This window comes from Melopsittacus undulatus, chromosome 5 (genome assembly GCF_012275295.1).
Source record: "Melopsittacus undulatus isolate bMelUnd1 chromosome 5, bMelUnd1.mat.Z, whole genome shotgun sequence".
In the NCBI taxonomy this organism is placed as follows: domain Eukaryota; kingdom Metazoa; phylum Chordata; class Aves; order Psittaciformes; family Psittaculidae; genus Melopsittacus; species Melopsittacus undulatus.
In genome coordinates, this window is record NC_047531.1 from 76,767,750 (window position 1) to 76,787,894 (window position 20,145).

At 37.3% G+C, this 20,145-nt stretch overlaps 1 protein-coding gene across 1 annotated transcript; it reads right to left on the reverse strand.

The window, feature by feature from the left end:
* Nucleotides 1-274: 274 nt before the first annotated feature.
* MRPS35 (mitochondrial ribosomal protein S35) lies at nt 275-17,351 on the reverse strand. The gene is made up of 8 exons (XM_031048020.2): nt 17,180-17,351; nt 15,484-15,527; nt 14,545-14,712; nt 14,090-14,150; nt 12,818-12,957; nt 10,797-10,906; nt 10,117-10,186; nt 275-792 (listed from the first exon to the last, which is right to left on the reverse strand). The coding sequence occupies exons 1-8, from the start codon at nt 17,325-17,327 to the stop codon at nt 514-516; spliced, it is 1,020 nt and encodes a 339-aa protein (XP_030903880.2). The 5' UTR covers nt 17,328-17,351; the 3' UTR covers nt 275-513.
* Between the last annotated feature and the right edge of the window lie 2,794 nt (nt 17,352-20,145).

Genomic DNA, 20,145 nt, shown 5'->3' on the forward strand with positions numbered 1-20,145 from the left:
TGCAAGAGTTAAGCTACTTAGGCAGTATTATCTTCATTTTACAGGCAGGGAGAACAGAGAAAAATGACTGACATTTGAAAAGCATTTAGATAATTTAGAGTTCTTAACTTTCAGACTCTAAATTAATGAACTAGGAACCTAAGTAATTTTATTGTTTTTGACATGTTGCTGTAACTTATATGCCAAAAGTAGTTGTGTGAGAAGTCAGTATGGGATTAAGCTGAGGTTTGAACCAGGATCTCCAAAAGTAAGAAAGCACAGAACAGAATGTTCAAGTCACCAATAAGACTCAAAACATACTTTATTCAAAGAACAGAATTCATGGACAAGACATTTATGTTTACAAGAAAGTCCAGTGGTAAAAAAATTCTGATTACTATTGAAATTAACTTTTCATAAAGTTTGGTATTTTTGATTAAGGTTCTGGATAAATATATAACCATATCATACTGAAATATTAACACAGTAGTTTAATATTTCCATACCAATCAGGTGTACCTGCAGAGTCTACTCTCATGGTGAAGCTTGTATGTTCAATAGTTTCTTCACAGTTTCCTTATACTGAGACACGTTATTTTCTGTTTCACCTTCATTTTTAAGTGCAATTACGGAGTTTCTGTAATTTTTAACCACTTCTGATGCAAGAAGCTCTTCCTTAGTTACACTACTGACATTCTCTGCGGCTTTTATTCGAAGTAGGGTATCCAAGGCATTTTTCTGAGAGCGGCTATTTTCCCAAATATACTCTTCCATGTCTTCCTCAGCCTTCTCACTCTCCCACATCTCTGTTTTCTGAAAGAAAATATACATTGTCTTAAAAACTACTCAAGACTGAAACAAAGCTACAATAATTAGAGGAAACTTATCTCTATACCAATTCACTTTAAAAACTATGTTTGTCATGGAAGAGATTTCCCCTCCTCTGAAGTACAGGGCTTGTAATTCAAGCCTCAAAGTTCAAAAGGTGCCTGTGTGGCATACATTTTCTGTGCAGAATGAGTTTCTTTCCTCCTATTTAGCAAGCTCTTTATGTATCTGGTAAACATAACTAGATGAGTCAGAATAGGAAAAAAAAAACCTTATAGACTAGACATGAATAACAACAAATAATCTAAAAGTAATAATTTTAAATGACCTTAAATGCTCAAGCTTTGGAAGTAGCCACCTAGCTATTACGTTCCTAGCATATTATTTTGATACATTTACACTGGCTATAAGATGCAACTCAAGACAGCTCATATCGAGTAACCGATGATGAAGAACAGCAATTCTTCATTGTTTGGGAAAAGTTTTAATTGTGACTCATAAGAAAAAGCACCACCAATCAATCTATTTCCTCTTCCTGCAAAACAAACTTCTCCTCAAAAGAATCGCTATCTGCAAGGTGCTAGTTTTTACCTGATCGGTAATAGTAGACAGGATACTGGGGTTATTTAATCTGGAAAAGAGAAGACTTAAGGGGGACATTATTGCTCTCTACAAATACCTGAAAGGCAGATGGAGCAAGCTGGGGGTTGGTCTCTTCTCCCAAGTAAAGAGTGACAGGACAAGAGGTGACAGCCTCAAGATTCACCATGGGAGATTTAGACTGGATATTAGGAACAATTTCTTCACCGAAAGGGTGTTCAGGCATTGGAACAGGCTGCCCAGGGGAGTGGTGGAATCACCATTCCTGAAAGTGTTCAAAAAACCATGTATGTGAGGCCCTTAGTGACATAGTTTAGTGGTGGACTTGGCAGTGCCGGAGGAACGGTTGGACTTGATGATCTTAAAGGTCTTTTCCAACTCAGCTGATTCTGTGATTCTTTGAGAAGTTGAACACAGAAGACATCAACCCAGTGCCTGTAAATACTTAGCTTCTGCAGCTGCTCTTCATAGATTTTGTATATTTTTTATTGTACTTTAGTAAATAGATAGGCTTTGTAGATATATCTGTATTTTTATATAATGTAGATTGTATATTTATTTGCATATTTATAACTATTTAGTACTTCACTGATATAAACAGAGTATCCTTATTTCAACTATATAGGAATCACAATTTGAAATACTTTTGGTGTTCATGTTTTTCTTACAGTTGTAGAAATCATATCTAAATAAAAATTATATTTGTCCTGGAGTAAGTTCAAGGAAACATTATAGTAAATCATTTACATCATATGGATAGATGGATTTTATTTTTTAAAATCCCCTGCCAGAAAGGGCTCTGAAGTAAATTTTCAGCTAGACTATGCAGAGTCCAAAGAGACCTGGCAATCATGAGAGGGTTGGGTTTCTTTTTGCTTTGGTTTTATGGGAGTGGATTTGGGGGTTGTTTTTCATTTAAAATACTCCGTCCTCTAGTAACAAGGATGCTGCAGTCAAACCACAATATTTAATAACCTTTAATTAAGACCCAGGGTTATTTTTTTTTCCTACACACCTGTGTGCTTGGGTGTTTCTATGTGAATTTAAAAATACTTTAACAAATGCTGCATACTGCACCTGGTAAACAGAATCACTTGTCTTTTAAATCTCCCAAGTCCAAATGTTTAGTCAGAAACAGTGATTAACACTGCTAAAAGGCTCATATGACTGACATTAAAGCCTGGACATAATACAACACAGAACTGAAAGAACCTCATTCAATATTTAGAGGGGGAAAAAATAAAGGACAGCCTGTATTGCTGAAACAGTAGTGGAACAAGTGGGTGTAGCAGAGTATCCCTTGTACTTTTGAAAAGTACTGCAATTCAATGTGGAGATTTAGATAAGTTTTAAATTAACCACATCATCCTGGTTTACATATCCCTTGTTTATCTACATAATGTCTATCCACGACATTTTTTTCCTAAACTCCAAAAGGATTTTAAAGCAAAAACTTCTCTCACAGGGATAGGGTTTCTCAAAAGTAAGGGAATAGGGGTGCTGCTCCTGGTCAGTCCCTGGACCAAACTCATGTTTGAAGTTCAAACAAAAGATCACTGTGAGGCTTTTAAACACATCTAAGTTATAGTAGAGATAAAAACTAATTACAGCTATGACACCACATTTATCTCTTCAAGAAAATCCTTCTCTACACACATTAACTTACAGGATTTTGGAGATGCATGCTGATAAACAGATTAAGATTTCCCTCTTTTGAGTGTTACAGAGTAAGGTTTTAAAGGAGGTCAAAGAATCTCTTCAGTATTTCTTTCTTGGAATCCTTCCCAGTAGAATGGCGTGTCAAAATTGATCTTAAAATAAAAACTGACTTCTGGGGGAAAGGGAGGCAGGAAGGGATTTGACAGTAGGGGGAGATTTCAAAATCCATTCCTCTGCCCTGCTACAAAAAGCTAGTATCCATTGCTGCAATGTTGGTGGCCATGTCTCAAAATGAAAAGTTATCCTACTGTACACAAGTCCAGACATACATCACAAACAGGAAACTGAACAGAAACCAGATATTTGCAAACTGACTGTATTGAGCAAAACTTAAATACCTTTCCAGCCAGATTTACTGCAAAAGTGAATCTGGAATTATATATTTGTTTGAGAAAGCAGTGTAGGTAGACAAGCAACTATGAACTGAATAGTGGAAATGTTACAAGTGTTGTAGACTTAAAGTATTATAAAGAAAAATAATGAGACAATGCAAAAAAACTTCAAAAATGAGGTCTTCATCACTCAAAGTTTTGTTACTTGTCTCCTGCAAATTTAAAATGCTAGTGAACACTGCACAAAGCGTCTTACAGCTGAGAATGTGTCTGTGAGAAAGGGAGTAGAAGTGTGCCACTGTGTGACATTTTTCTAGAAACCCCACTTAGTGAATGAGGCTAGAAATCAACGAAGTATTTTTCTTCAATGAATTCACTTAAAATGATTGTTTCATTCTATCACATATAAGACACAATCTCATAAAGTATTAACCAACCTGGCTGAAGATACACTAAGCTGATAATTTCAACTGTTTCTCGTACCAAAACTTTCAATAAGAACTAAGGAGGTGGGAAAAAAAACCCACCCAATATCACCGGAAAACTTTTCATATATAGTCAAAGGAACTAAACCTACTACTAAAGAGGCATGAAGATTTATTTATTTTGTTTTTTACACTTCCAAATGCAAATAGAGTATTTTTTAATGTCATAAATCACATAAGGATTTGTTCCAAATAAAACCTTTTATGCTACAGTTTAAGCCAGTTATTTTTTAAGGTTTACAAGCCTTTATAGTGCTTAAACTGAAGTTCTGACCCAGTATAAATCAGTCCTCTGCTGTTTCTTTGGGGAAAAAAGTATTTTAACTAGAATTTGTAAGTGGCACACAAAAATCTTCAAGGCAATTAAAAACGTGACTTGTAAATCAATTGCCTTGTCAATGGTTTGACCACTTAAATATTTAATGCTGTTTATGTTTAGCAAGACCAAGTATTTCAGTGTTTGTTTTGTTGGGGTTTCTTTAGATGAAGGAAAGTCCTTTAAGTTGCAAGTCAGATTTCAAACTCCATAGAGCCTGGAATAAATACAGCAACAGCCCAGGGTAGATAAATCCTCTAGCACAGCAGGGTGTCACAAGAAATACTGTGAGGACTGAACATTCCAGTAAGGTACAAATGCAAAACAGAACGGAGAACAGGCAGAGAAGAGCGAGCTTTGCCTCATAAAATATTACTGAAGTAAGAGATTATATCATACTTAATGATAGTCACAGGCTTAATCACTGGTTCTGTCACTAACTTAAGTGTCCTCAGGGGTCAACATCATCTAGACTGCCTTTTTATAAATTAAGGACAACACCCCACTTCTCTGGCCGAAGTGGCTGTGTGTATTTTCTAGAAAATCCAGGCTTCTGACAGAGTCATTTGTAAGGTATTTATCTAACTCAGTTTGTAAGATTCTGATCTTATGGAGTGCTTTATTATGCCTGATAAGACTTCATTTCACTCTGACATTTAGACTGAAAATTAAACACCTGTAAAAACTGTATTTATGCTTCAAAAAGGTGTCTTGTTTCTCAAGGAACTAGAAATATGGGCTTAAACACAAGGTACTGCACAAAGCCTATTATAGTCTGAAATGCTACAAAGACAATTTTGAAATCAACCTTTTGCTTCACTGTTTTATCCTTTGTGGTTCTAGGCAACTGAATAAAAAAAAAGTAACCTTTTTTCACTACAATGCAGATTCCCTGTCGGCAAAACAACTTTTTCCTTTGATTTTATATGTCTGAATTCAGATCACCAGAGAATATTTATTCAATTTAACATCTACTGTGCCACTTAGCTTTATCTTTTCTGAGTCGCATTAATGATGAAGCCTTGGGTTGTCAGTTTTTGAGCACTGGTGAGTGCAAAATGAAATTTAATACATACTTCAAAACAAAGTATATATTACAACATTTCCAGACCACCCTTGCTTCAGCCACAGTTTGTGTTATTTAAACCATATATAATGACATGCTGAGAAAGAACACTATTGTAGGAAGGGCATAATTATATCACACACTTCATTATTCTAAGGTCTCAAAGGCACAAGATTTACACTAAACAGTCTTCAGTTATACTAAAAGGTGCCCAGAGCTCTACATCTGTCTCTGCCAGGTACACACTCTAATCATTTGGCTACAGCCCTCCTTTTCATTCAATGAACCTTGAATTTTCTGCTGCCCAGGGAGAATTGCTTCAGCAAGACTTCAGATTTTCTCCTTCCACCCCCCATCTTAACCTATGTGTCACAATATCATGAGTGTTCAGAACATGAAGTTAAAGTATACTTTTGAAACCTAAGTAGCCAGAGACCTGCTTAGGTTTCAGAACTGGACTAGTACCCTTTCACATATTTTAGGCTAAATTACAAGGTAAACTGCTGCCATGAAAACTGCAAAAATCTACTGTTACAAAGTTCTGCTGGCACAACCTGAAGTGAAAAAAGAAATATGCTTACTGATAATGGTTTAAAATGATGGTAGATGAAAAAAGACAACAAAATTTAAGTGCTAGCTGGTCTAGAGAAAAGCTACATAATGTATTTTAGGATTATCACCAATGCAAAAATATTCATTGAGCTGCATGCATACACAGACTCCCCACCCCAGCAGTGCATTTCAGTTGAATGCTCTTACTTAAAAAGGAATGCAGAAGAAATGTGGGACAGTTCCCTCAAATTCATTCTAACTACACAGCTTTGGGGTTCACAGATAAATTTTACTCGGGTCTCTAGTGCCACTCTGTCCATTCTTCAGGTTTTTCCTTCCCTCCCCTTTCTACTTCAACTTCCCTGTAATTTCATTTCTAGTACTATTAACGTCTACAATGCAAAGACAATGCAAAGAGATGCACCCAGAACACCCTTTGGCTATTACTGTACACATTCAGCAGCCACTCTCCACATATCCCTACTTCTATCTTCCTTTTTTGTTACTGTTTTTTAAGTCTTCATTCTTTTTTACCAGACTCCCATAACCACATTACTAGAAAAAGTGAGAGTTCAGAAATGTGTACAGCATTACTCCATGGTTATTCTTGGTATGTTATATTAGACTTTTTACTTTAAGAAACACACTGGAGAACACCTTGCAACTTTTGTCCCTTTTATAAGAAGTATAAATGGTTCTCCTTACTGGGAAATTAACTTCCTGCTCCACTTGTTTCTCCTTTCTACTTTCAACTTGTAACAGAACTTTTACTTTTTAGTGATAAGCTATTAATCTGAAGAGTCTGAAGAAATCAGTTCATGATCTTTAACCACTTGAGGGCAGCAAACTCTTACTTTTTAAACACCACCTAATACATAAAAATACATTCAGGTTTGGAAAATGTTACAGCATTCAACAAGCACCATGGTTTAAAGACTGCAGAAATACAAGAGATTGAGTTGCTGTTTAACAATCTACCTAGTATATCTCACCCCTTCATTGATTAAATAAATCCAGGCACAGTCCTAAAGGATAATTTGAAAGGAGTCACAGAAAAAGTCCAAAGAAGGTAAATTTAATCCTTATCATACTGCACAAGTCAGATATCTACTGAACACATTCTAAACCCAAACAGAACACAAATATTTGATTAATAATCTGAAAACTATTAAACAGGATGCAAAAGGCAAAAGATCCCCTAGTATTTTAAAATAAGAAAATAAATGTACATTCTTAGGTTTTAATGTATGAATATTTTAATGATAACTAAACTCATGGCCCTGGTATCTGTCTGCATTTATCAAAACTAAGATGCCAAATACATCATTCTGGTACACTTCTCATTTCTTATGCATCTCTGTAAGTAATAAAAACTTCAACTAAATTAAGATCTCCATTACATTTAGGTAGCCTATTAGCCAACCTGTAATTCAAACATGTTGAACCAAGACCCCAAAATGTATATCTCTAATTAGTACTGCTCCCACTGTTCAGATTCATCTCAAGAAACAGCATGCTGTCTTACCAAGCAGATACTATCACTTGGCCAATATGCTGCCAGTTTTCCATACAGCCTCATAGTTCACTACATACCCAACAAAACCACAATGAGCTGTCATTCTTTTAAAAAGGATTCAGATTCCTAAACTACCTGGATGCTCCAGTTTGTAACTAATAAAATTATGCACCACTAGCAATTAAAATATAATTACACTTGAAACTACATGTCCTGATTTATATCTGCATACAATTTTTTCTTTTATATATTCACATCTTCACTGGTTCAGAAAATTCAGTAATCCATTATTAAGATAGATCATAGAGTTATGCCGCATGTAAGAGAAACCATAGGCAAACTTTTCAGGACTGAGGACAAACTTTATATGCAGTCAGCTTTTCTTTCACTTAGCAAGAATGGAACACCGCCCTCATCTTTTTCTTGAATTCCATCATGCACATGCATTAAAACAATGTGGCATTACTCTGCTGGGAAAGTCATCAAATATTGCAATCAGTTCTGTAAAAAGGATTGATGTTACTGCCTACATGGAAGGCCACTTCCCATCCATTCCCCTCCAGCATTAAAGTTCACATAAATTAAAATAAACCATACACTGTTTGCTTATGGCTTACAACATGTATCAAACTAACTTTCAGCAAGTTATTAAAAGTCATTACCACTGATCATCGGAAAACCAGATGAAACAAGCAAACAAAAACCACACAAAACAAAACATGCCAGACACAATTAAAAAATCATGTCTCAGGAGATCATTAAGTTTTCATTGAAATCAAAGACAATTACAAGTGATTGATGAACTCATCAAATATTAACATGGAAGTTAAAAGATTACAAAAGGGCAAGAGGCTTGTGCATATTCAACGCACATTGAACACGCACACAGCAATATCACATAGCTGTGTCTTCCATCACTAAGTAATGCTAGAGCAAAGGACAGATGTGGTGTTTGTCTGGAATTAATAAAGCAAGCAATGTCTACCTCTCTTGTCATTGCTTAATACTGGAAACTGATCTGGCATTAATTTAAAATTTGTAATGTAATGCTGTTTGGGAGAAAAATATCCATGTGAACAAAGCACTTGAAATCTCAAGTAAATATAGCTTTTAAGATGTTAGTGCAACCTGAATTTAATTTGATGCATTCTACAATTACAAAATGTATCCTTCAAGGCACCTTCCAGTGAAACAAAAATATAGCTCATTCTGCTTATGTTTTTTATGTCATCACTGTAAAAATCAAAAATCAAGAACACTAAAATTCATAAAAATGATAAATACAGAGATTTAATTGAAATACTATAGAACAACTGGAAACAGGAAGAGTTAATTTTAGTAGCTAGTCATCTACAACTTAGTTAAAAGAATACTTCTATGGAAATACACTGATGATGAAGGCTTTCACTGTCTATCCCTGTGTTTGACTAATAAAGTATTATTTTTTTATATAAATATGTTATATATAAACATCTAATGTGACAAATAAAGTATTATGTTTAAACAAAGTCAATATATCCAAAATATAACTATGGGGTTTGAACAGTGATTTCATTTTGTACTGCTATACTGTCTTCTGTTAAAAATGGCTGTAAAACTGTGGAAGGCAATACTTATAACCACCATGATTAACCACAAAATTACAGGAAACAAATCTGAAGAACTCACTGTAAGAGAAAGAGCTGTGGTCTAAAGATACATTCTATTTAGAGGACCAAAGAACTGTAGGAAACTGTCAATGAACTGGAGTAATATCTATCATTTACAATGGATATTTCACATGCATAATCATTTTACAAAACCTGCTGGAAAAAAAATCCAAACACATCATATCTGGAATGATTATAGAAAAGTTTACATTAGCTAAATATTTCTATCAAGGCAAGCATAAACAGTTACAAGAATTTTATCTATTTTTCAGGACACTAATGCAGATGTAATGAAATCCTAAAAATAACAGAAGTGGGGGAGGATGTCCCATTCCTGAGCAAAAGGGAGCTCAGAAAAGCAGCCCTTTCTTACTTCTTCCAGCTTGAGGGAAGAACATTTAAGAAGCAGAATACTTCCAAGTTATAGCCATGATTTACTGCAGCTCAGGAAAAGCCCAAGACAGATTCTAACTAAGAGCTAAGAATTTGGAATCAGGCAAATTATAGATACTATGCTGTTAGCTTTCATAGCTTCAAAGCTGGTAACACACCCCTCTGCTTCTTTGGAATAGACTTGTTTTCATCCTCAAACACTGTCACTGCTGAAAGTGCACATATCACATGATAATCACAGGGTACACCATGGAAACACTTAATTCATATTTGAATATTGTGCATAGGCAGCCCAACATACTGGGTATACTTAGGAATCCTGAGAATTAAGGCATTTGCCGTTAGGCTCAGGGTCAGTTTTAGATTTGTGAGAAACAAAGTCTTGGGAAAGAATCTCATATTAAGGTCAAAAACTAGAGAACTTCTGAAAACAGGCAAACTATGTATACAAACAGGATAGCGTTTGTGAAGTTAAAAAATAATGTACCCTAAGCTAACTGGGGAATTGAGATTTAAACATAAGCAACGTAGCTTGGTTAAATTTGAAGAAAAGTGAGGTGGAAGAGGAAAAAAAAATCTAAGACAACTTACTTGAAGCTGCACACAGTCATGGAACTTTTTATAACTGATGAGAGAGCTTGCATGTGCATTAGAGAGCAAGAGTTATTCATAGTTGCTTACCCAGGATTCATGGTACAAAACTGTGAGAAGGTGTATGCCGTAATCATAGTTCTGTCTTCTTCGTGGACACCTGAAAGTTCAAAACCAAAGCTAGTCTTTCTAAAGTCAAGTCACGGTAGCATACTTTTTAATAAAATGTTAACATTAAAATTTCTAAGTTTTAATGCAGGAAGCTGAGGAAGTTTGTGTTTGATTCACATGCATTTCTGAATTACACATAAACAAGAGTAACATTATGAAGGCATGAGTATTAAGAACAAAGAAGAACAGGCATCTGCAAGTCAGCAGGAAAGTGTACAAAATGCAAGAGTTTACAGATCTTCAGGAAACATTAGAAACCTGCTTGCTCTCTGTGCCAAAGTGGAATCCAACATAAGGGAGTCTGAACTCCCTTAAAACAAGATTTATTTTTTTCCCCTAGATCTTAATGAAGGAGCATGACTGGTGAAAACAGCTATGAAATACAGTTCAGAACAGACCTAGCCAACAATTTAAGAAGAAAAGCTTCCATCAATGTAGCTGTAAGTCAAAATGTGATCACCAGTAAATTTTTTTGGGATAAGACAGTCCTCCAAACCAGTGTTTTTCTTAAAATTAGTCATCAAAACCTTCTATGAGAAGACACCCAGCCCCTTCTATACTGTGACTACAGGAACGTTCTTTCCTTCTTATAACTGTACCTGTCTGTTGTAATTGTGAGGATATCTGTATCCTTACAGTACCGCTCTCCTACAAGTTTAACAAGCTTCTTCTTTGCATGGTCATCCAAATTCAAGTTCGAAAGTTTAACCTTCAAGTGTAAGAGAAAACACCTTTAATCACTGAATAAATCCAGCCTCTGCACCCAGAAAATATTTTGAGATAGCTATCACATCTTTGATCAAGAGCTATTAAATACGCATTTGCAAAATTTATTCTGATTGCATCACATCAGAAGTATTAACACAAAGCAAGTATAATATGAATAGTCAAACAATAAGCTTCTTTTAATCCAAACGCCAGAGCGGCTGTGGGAGTATTTCTACTCCAACTTTTTTTCAGAGCAAAAAAAAGAGCTATCAGTATAGCCTGTATCTGTATTGCATATTTACATATACTTCATATGGGAAAAAATAAATCCTTAATAGTTTTTTTCTCCCAAATACAGGTCAGTAAAGTTAATACTAAGATATGCCAAAAATCTTTATTATAGGCATCCAAAAGAGAAAGACAGACACCAATTCAATAGACATCAAATCAGAATCCTCAAAACAATTATTGGGAGTTAATTAGAAGTATGCAAAGATGCACACAGATGACAATAAATGGTTCATCAAACAATAATGTGAATGGCTGGTCTTCTGTCCAATAGCAGGAAACCCACAAACACAAGATATACAACAAAGAACTATTATTTATTTAAAAATATCCTCCCCCCTTAAAAAAAAACAAACAAAAAAACACACAAAAACACAACAAACCCACTAAGTTAGTCTGACATTAATTTCTGTGTGCAATGAGTATGACAAAACAAGCTGGTTTTAACTATCTGTTTACATAATAGCAAATAAGAAGGCTGAGAACTTTAACAGTCTAAATATACACGGCATCAAAAACACGAGTTTCTATTAAGTGAGAGTTACTGAGGAATATTAAAAACATGAAAAGCTAATAGTAGTCTCTTACTAATTTGTATACAAATTTGTGAAAGCTTGCTCTTGGACCATGGATCCGAATTAGGAGACAAACCCAGAAAGGCTAAACTCTGGTATGCAATGACTACAAGGGGATGGTGAAGTTATTGCTAACAGTGGTGTGAAATGTCTATTTAAGTCAATGACAGACTATATTAAATTTTAGCCCCAAAGGTTTCACAACATAAAGGGAAAGCGGAGACTCCTACAGACAAAATGAACTACTACAGCTCAAAGTCACTATGATTCAGATGTATTATGAGTGTTATGAGCATATGGTATCATGCACTATTTGAACTTGTATACTGACAGAGTAAGAACACAATCACACTGCTGCTGCTCTTAAGATAGGCTCAAATCTCATCTTGAAAACATGTTTAACTACATAGCACAATCCTATCTTTACTACCATGAGGGCAGGCAAGCACTGGAACAGGTTGTCCAGAGAGGCTTTGCCACCTCCAACCTTGGAGGTTTTCAATATGCAACTGGATGAAGTCCCAAGTACCCTGGTCTGATCTCATACCTACCTTACTTTGAGCAGAAGGTCAGACTGGAAAACTCCTGAGCTCCCTTCCAACCTCAAGTATCCCATGATCCTATGGCTGCCTCTCCTATTGCATACACACTGATGGCTGGAGGCTTGCCAACTCAATACATACTAATAGTACCACATTCGTATGTCCCATCTTTCAATACCTGTGCACTTCTGGAGTCTATAAATTAGGAAGGAGAGAGTCTAAAAGCAAGGCATAGAGTACAAAGGCACTTACATACCCTTCTATAAATAGATTCTTCAGAAGCTACAATATTTTGTTTATATATCCGAGCTTAGTTTTCACTTATAAACACACATCCATAATCTTACAACCTCAGTTCTAACATGCTTAAGGAAATCCACTGCTTTTTATTCAGACATTCAGTAAACCATTTCCCTCATTTCCTGACAACATATCATACTTGCACTAAGGTTTTGGGAAGAAAAAAAAAAAAAGGCTGTTAGGCTGTTTACCGAAACTACTACTTACTCTTAAAGTCACCACTCTTGCTTTGGGATTACGAATAGATGTTCCTGAAGAAACATAATCGGTTGTTTCAATTTCAATAGGAAAATGCTGTTCACATTTCTCATCACTGTCCAAAGCACTTGGCCATTCAGTGCAGAAATCTGCGTAACAAAGAGAAAACACTAACTAATACTTGTTGGTTTGTTGGAGGATTTTTCAAATTTCTTGAAATGCATCTTTTAAAAAGTTCTATTTATAGAAACTGTATTCATTTAGATAATGACAGAGTCTCTGCTAAACTTGCTCCAGTATTTCAATGTCTTTCTTTGTACTGGGTTCCCCAAAATAGGACACAATACGCCAGATGCAGTCTCACAATTGCCAAATAAAATCACAGAATAGTTCAGGTTGGAAGGGACCTTCAAAATCACCAAGACCAACCCCCTGACATAGCCAAGGACATCTTCACTATATCAGGCTGCTTAAGGCCATCCAACACGGCCTTGAATAGATCCAGTGATGAGGCACCCACAGCCTCTCTAGGTAAGCTCTTCCAATGTCAACACCATAATTGTAAAAAAATGCCTTCCTTATGTCCAATCTAAATACCTACTCTCTCCCAGCTTAAAATCATTGCCCTTCGACCTGTCACCACAGGCCTGGGTAAAAAGTCTCTCCCCATCTTTCTTATAAGCCCCCTTTATATACTTAAAGGCAGTAATAAGGTTCCCCCAGAGCCTTCTCTTCTCCATGCTGAACAACCCCAGCTTTCTCAGCCTTTCTTCACAGGAGAGGTGTTACATCCCTCTGGTCATCTGTGTGGCCATCCTATAGCAGGTCCACATCCTTCTTGTACTGGGGATCTCAGAACTGGATGCAATGCGCAACAGAGGGAAAAGAATGACTTTTCTGAACATGGTAACTACACTCTTGTTAATAAAATCCAGTATGTAGTTAGCTTCCCTTGCCACAAGGGCACACAACTGACTCATGTTCAATTTTCAAATGCCCACAAAGCTCTTCCACAATGCTTCTTTCTAGCTGTTTGCCCCCATTCCATGCTTGTACTGTTAGTCCATTCCAGATGTAGGACTCAATACAGCAACAAGCATACAATACCATCCAAAGCTGACAAATAACCAGCTTCAGAGGTGGACCATGTCTCACCTTCTGTTTCATTGCACATAGCTACCTTTTGCATTGTCTTAAAATTCTGAGAGATGGTTTTTAAAAACGTAACAAAAAAAAAAGACAAAAATACCAAAAAAACCCAACAACAAACCAAAACCTCACCTTTAAGAGCTTCACAGTGTTTCTTAATTGCAGGAGGAGTAAGATGCAAAAAATTGGGAATCTGAAACAGACATAGTAAGAGTTACCAAAATAATAGCTCTTTGTTTATAAATAAAGGGGCATTACTGAAATGTGATTATACTTTCAACTTTTGTTAAGGCAGTAGAATACCCTTAATAAGATATTCAGGTAAGAAGACTATTCTCCAGCCCAATTTAACAGAAGACTACAGTAAGCCCCATTACAAAGGTACAGGCATGATAGTCGTAAATAAGTCTGCTGATTTGGTTCATTAATTACACTTGTATTTGTTACCATTTATTTTAGAAATTAAGAGTATTATCCTATTTAATAATAGGAAACAGTATCCAATACAAATATTCCAATCAAGGCAGCACAGTCTTAGTGAATAACAATAAATTTAAAAGTTAGCACTTACCAATGACGTGTCTTACCTTCATAAGTTCTAAGTTGCCTTCTTTTGGTGGAGGTACTCCTCTCTTCACCGGGTAACCCATTCGAATTGGGAGAGGCACAGAGGCAGGTTTAAACACAGCTGCTGTTGGATAAACACTGGTCCAGTCCTGATCAACTGCCATCTTCTCAGTTCTGGGAGGTATATGCTAATAAATTGAAAATTATAAAAGTGTGATGGGAGACACAGTTTTTTTTGAGACAAAGCAGAAGCAACACATGCCCCAGTTATTTCAGGAGTAAATTTCCACAGCTAGAAATTTCAAGACACCTTTACATCAAAAGTTAATGTTAATCTCTAAAGGAATTTTTAAAAGACAGCCTAGGCAGCAGGTCTTTCCCAATCTTCAACTGCATTTTATGTCAGAAATGCTTAGAAAGAAGTACATACATTTAGTATGTGTCAGGACCACTTTTACTATTTGCCTTTAAAAATCATGCCCTAATACACTACTTTAGAAATTTATATATGAAATAAATAAGAAAATTCCCAGTGATTAAATATTCAGGTATGAATTTTAATTCTATTTTTTAAAAACGATTTCACTTATGCACAAAACTAGATGTTTTAGTTATGCCAGAAAGCAAGCACTACAAATCCTGCAAACTCAAACTAAAAACATTAAAATGTTTGGTTTTATTTTAAATGCAACTTTAAGTTACTTTGAAGACTTGCAGTAAAAAGTGTCAATACAGAGTAACCATTAGCTTGTTACTGTTAATGGTTTTGCCTTTATAAGAATGTGGACTGAAAACAGCTGGGACATTCAAGAAGCTAGGTGCTGGCTCTGGGATAATCACAGTGGATTATTTCACCAGGCTTTGACTGCAGAAGGGATTTCTATAGGAACTGTTAAGACATACAGCTTAGAAAACTTTTTCAAACACCTCAATTAACTGAAAACAGTTTCAGTGCTTACTGATCTTGTGAACTGTTGTGTCCTGCCTCTTCTCCTTGCTAAAGCTGAAAAAAAGAGAAACCATTTCAATACAATTATACTCGTAATTTAAACACTTTCAGATCTACCCCCTCCAAAAGAAACACCACCAAAACAATCTGGCCTTTATAATACTCAAACAAAGGTGGATCTGATCAGAATTATTTTCAAGTATCCTGTTTGAACTTGGGATTTGCTTGTTTTTTAATTATTGCTACATTAGCATAAGGTATGTATTCAGCAAAAAACACTGAATGGGATTTAGGATTGGATGTTTGGGTTCTTTCTGCCCCATTACCTTGACTTGCACCACTATCCCACATAAGCTTTGGAAAGACTTGTGAATTTCAGTTATTCTATTTTCCTTGTCTAAGTATTTTATAGATGCAATTCTGTTCCTCCTCTTCTTCCTATATGCAAATCTAAACTGAAAAATACATATGGGGCTCTGCAACAACTAATACACAGCATTCTTTTACCCCTTTATCTGTTGTTTTTGCAGTGTTTTCACAGACACACTTCATTCATATCAATCTCATTATTTCTGTTACAAACACCTACAATTTCAGGGCAGGAGACATTCTACTTCTGTGGTGCCGCCTCCTCCAACATCAAACACCACTTACAGGTCCTTTCTGCAGCCCAGCTAGCTCTTGAATCTGCAGATAACAAATGCCCACCCAGCCTTGGGAAGAACGTTGCTACAATCCTGGCAAACAAGTTTCCGTTTGGACTCAGAACCTCCTGAAGCTCCAGTTTGAGGCCAGGCATGACACCAGATGTTTAACATCAGTGCATATCCCATAACAAACTGTGAAATTCTTATTTGCACCTACAAATAGGCAATGTGCTGCAGATCCACTGTAATTCTGAGTGTTCATCTCTGAAGCCCCCAACATAAGACCTATTGGAGTGAGTTCAGAGAAGGCCACAAAGATGCTCCAAGGGCTGGAGCACTCTTCCCCTATGGAGATGGGCTGAGAGAGCTTGGGTCTTCCAGCCTGAAAAACAGAAGGCTCTGGGGAAACCTCATAGCAGCTTCTAGTACCTAAAGGAGGGTTGCAAAAAATTTGGAGAGGCACTTTTTTTACACGAATGTGTGATACAGGGCAAGGGCAAATAGCTTTAACTTGACAGAGGGGAAATTTAGATTAGATATTATGAAAAAATTCTTCACTATGAGGGTGGTGAGGCACTGGCACCTCAGAGAAGCACCAGAGAAGCTGTGGCCGCCCCATTCCTGGCAGTGTTCAAGGCCAGGCTGGATGGGGCTTTGAACAGCCTGGTCTAGTGGAAGGTGTCCTTGCCTGTGGCACGAGGTTAGAACTGGATGATCTTCAAGGGCCATGCCAGCCCAAAACAGTCTGTGATTCTATGATCCTTTGAATGTAGCAGTGTCTAGCAAACACCAATTTCCTTACTTCTGTGTTCAGACTATTCACAACATTTGCCCTGCCAAAATTTATAACCTTTACCACAAAAGACTTAAAGGATAAAATAACCCCCCTCCTGCAAATATTTGCAAACAAAACGCCTTAATCAGAGCGGCCTGCAGCCAGGAAGGAGGGCCATAGGCTGGAGCTCGCCGCCCGCTCCTGGAACCCCCCCAGCCCGAAGCCCCCAGCTCCATACGGCTGCACCCCTGCCACCACCGCAACATGAACCTGGCTGTTCTCACCTTCCCCCTGCTGTCCTTCCTTGCCGCTCACCGCAGGCGCGGAGGAATAAGCCGCGGCCCCGAACCGAGGCGCAACCACAACCGTCCCGCGGCACCGGGACAGCATGACCCAACAACCAGCCAACGACACGCCACTAACGGGCGCCATCTTGGGACCTGCCGCTCACAGGCTACGCCCACAGCCACCCTCCAGTCACGATGGTAGCCGGCTCGGGCCACACCGGCTGGAAAGGCGAACGGGAGCCGTTCCCCGCCCTCAGGGAGGTTGGGAGCGGGCGTGAGACGGTCGGTGAGGGAAGGGGAGGTTTCGAGCTCAGGGAAGCTCCAGGGGCGGGATGAAATCATGGGAGTGAGGTTACGACTCCAGAGAGCGGGCTGGAGAGCGAAGGGGAAGAGTGCTGTAGAGTCGTGCTTTGCCTTTGTGTGGCCTCCGCCATTTTAGTGCGTGTAGTCGCCGCCCGGGCTGAGTGTGCCCGTCGGATTGCAGTCTGCGGCCGGAGGGGAGTGATCGGGGTTTGTGCGGGTGGCTCTGTTCACGAAGTCAGTTTTTTTCTCTTGCAAATAAAAATTCAAGTTCTTACTCCCTGAATGTTCTTTGTATCATTAAAACCGGGACTAGCTTCTCCAGCTTATTCCTGAAGCAACTCTCCGTGTATTTCTTTAGCAAAACGGAAACGGGTTCAGCCCTGTGTGAACCTGGACTAGACTACTGGTTTTCTTCAATGATAGCCTTTTTCTACTTTGTAGAACTTGTTGCATGCAAGAGTTACTGTTCTTTTTAGCAAAATACTCGTATCCCTGGCCATGCTCAATGAGTTCCATCTATTTGCTTCAGGTTACAACATAGCTGTAACGTATTTTACCCTTGCATTATTAATATGGCATAGAATCATAGCATGGTTTGGGTTGGAAAGGACCTCAAGACCCCCTAGTCCCAGCGCCCCTTGCCATGGGCAGGGACACCTCACACTAGACTGTTGCCCAAGGCGCTTTCTAGACACAGTGCTGTTTGTGTTAACTTTTACTAAATAAAGTGAACATCAAATTGTCTACTTCAGAAGGGTTTGGTTTTGTTTGGTTTTTTGTTTGTTTGGTTGGTTTTTTAAAGAAACATGTATGGGATGTTCAAGTTGATAGAATAAAGAGCTCTCAGGAATCACAGCTTCTTCCAGACCCCTTATTGTTAACCCAGACTCTTATCTGCAGCTACTTTTAAGCATACTGAGTTGTGTCTCATCACAGATTTCTTTGACTCAGCCAAGGTAAACACAGCCCCACATTTCTAAAAGGTGGACAAAACTGAAGTGCCCCAGATCCAGAGTGTCTTTCCTGAACTCATCATATTCATCTGATTCATCACCATGGATTACCACTTGCTTGTAAATTGCTGATGCCACAGAAATACAGACTTACATGAATAGGCTAGGAAACGCACTAGAATTAGAAGGATCTCCACAGCCACTCTTTTCCCATTCCATCTTGTCTGGCTTCTCTGACAGATGTGTACCTAAAAAACTCCAGTCCACACACAGCAAGCTGATTTCTTATAAAAGAAAAGCAAGGAAAAACCTGCCACACACTATCTTTGCAGATGTTACTCTTCCATTAATAAGTGTTTGTGGCCATTTTCTGTTTTTATTTAATGTTTTGTCATCTTAGCAAGCTTTACCAGAAGTCTCAAAAAAATTATAACCAGCATAATCTGTATGTTTATAGTTAAATGCTTTATCTGAATGTTTTTGTAGTTTTTTTTCATGAGCAATAGCCTCATTCTATCACAGAGAAACTAGTTAAGGTTAAACAGATATTCTTAACACTACTGCTATAGTGATCCACTTACAAGCTCATTAACTAGAGACCAACAGACCTATAGACTGGCCTTACTAATTTACCTCAGGATACATTCTTTGCATACTTTGTTAGCATACAAGTGTTCCTTCTTTTAAGATACACATATATTTTGAAAAGCCCTTCCAGTTACAGTACAACTGAAGCCACTTCATTTTTATTTGAAACTATGATTTTGCAAAAATGATATTTGGGGAAGAAGAACAGACATGTTTAGAAACTCAGATAAGCAGAATCATATTGGAGATGTTAGATAAGTGTGTGTTTATGTAGCTAAATCATAGATTACATTACTACTATTTTTCTTCTTCAATTTTTGTGATTTCTTTCCCATCTTCTTAGTGAAAAAGCCAGCACTGACAAGGGCTCTGTCATCTCTCTCAGTAAAAGATTATGATTCATCTTTAATTTTTCCAGTCAGATTTAATTTCACACGACCATTCAACAGGTAAAAATTTATTGGTGAAAGAGGGAATTTCCTACTATGAGTGAATCCTACCCCGGTTAACATTCTGAGTTCATAGACCAGTGGCATTGTAATTACCAGGTAGCTACATACCCTTCTGCCTGTACTAAGCTAAGTCAGCCTGGATTAATTTGATTGCCTGGAACACAATGGGAAGACACTTGGCCAACCTCTCTGTGCTCGAGGTCTTAAAGTCTATGCAGAATAGATTATAAATACTAAAGCCTGACTTTCTGATCATGTTGCACATACTCTAAAATAAGTAAAGAATTTAGAGCTACCAGAGAAAGTAATAGGTAGTTGTCTTAAATTACAGGACATAGATGAAATAGGAGATTTCTTGCTAAGGATATTCTCCATTTGGGAATGAGGTGTATAATTTCAGAAGAATTACTGCCTTGGGCTCCAGATCAGTACAGAAAGAGAAGGTAATGCGAATCCGTGACATTAAGAATTTCAAATTTAGTTTTCTTTAGTGTCACCTTGGTAATCAATTAAAGTTAATATTAAAAAGCCTACAGAAAAAAAGTTTTGGAAGAATCTTTTTAACAGAATATCTGACTTTTTAAACTCATACATGTAAACGTAAAATGTGCAACTGCACTTATCCTACACTTATGATCTTTGTCAACTTTCCCTACTTCCTCTTCAG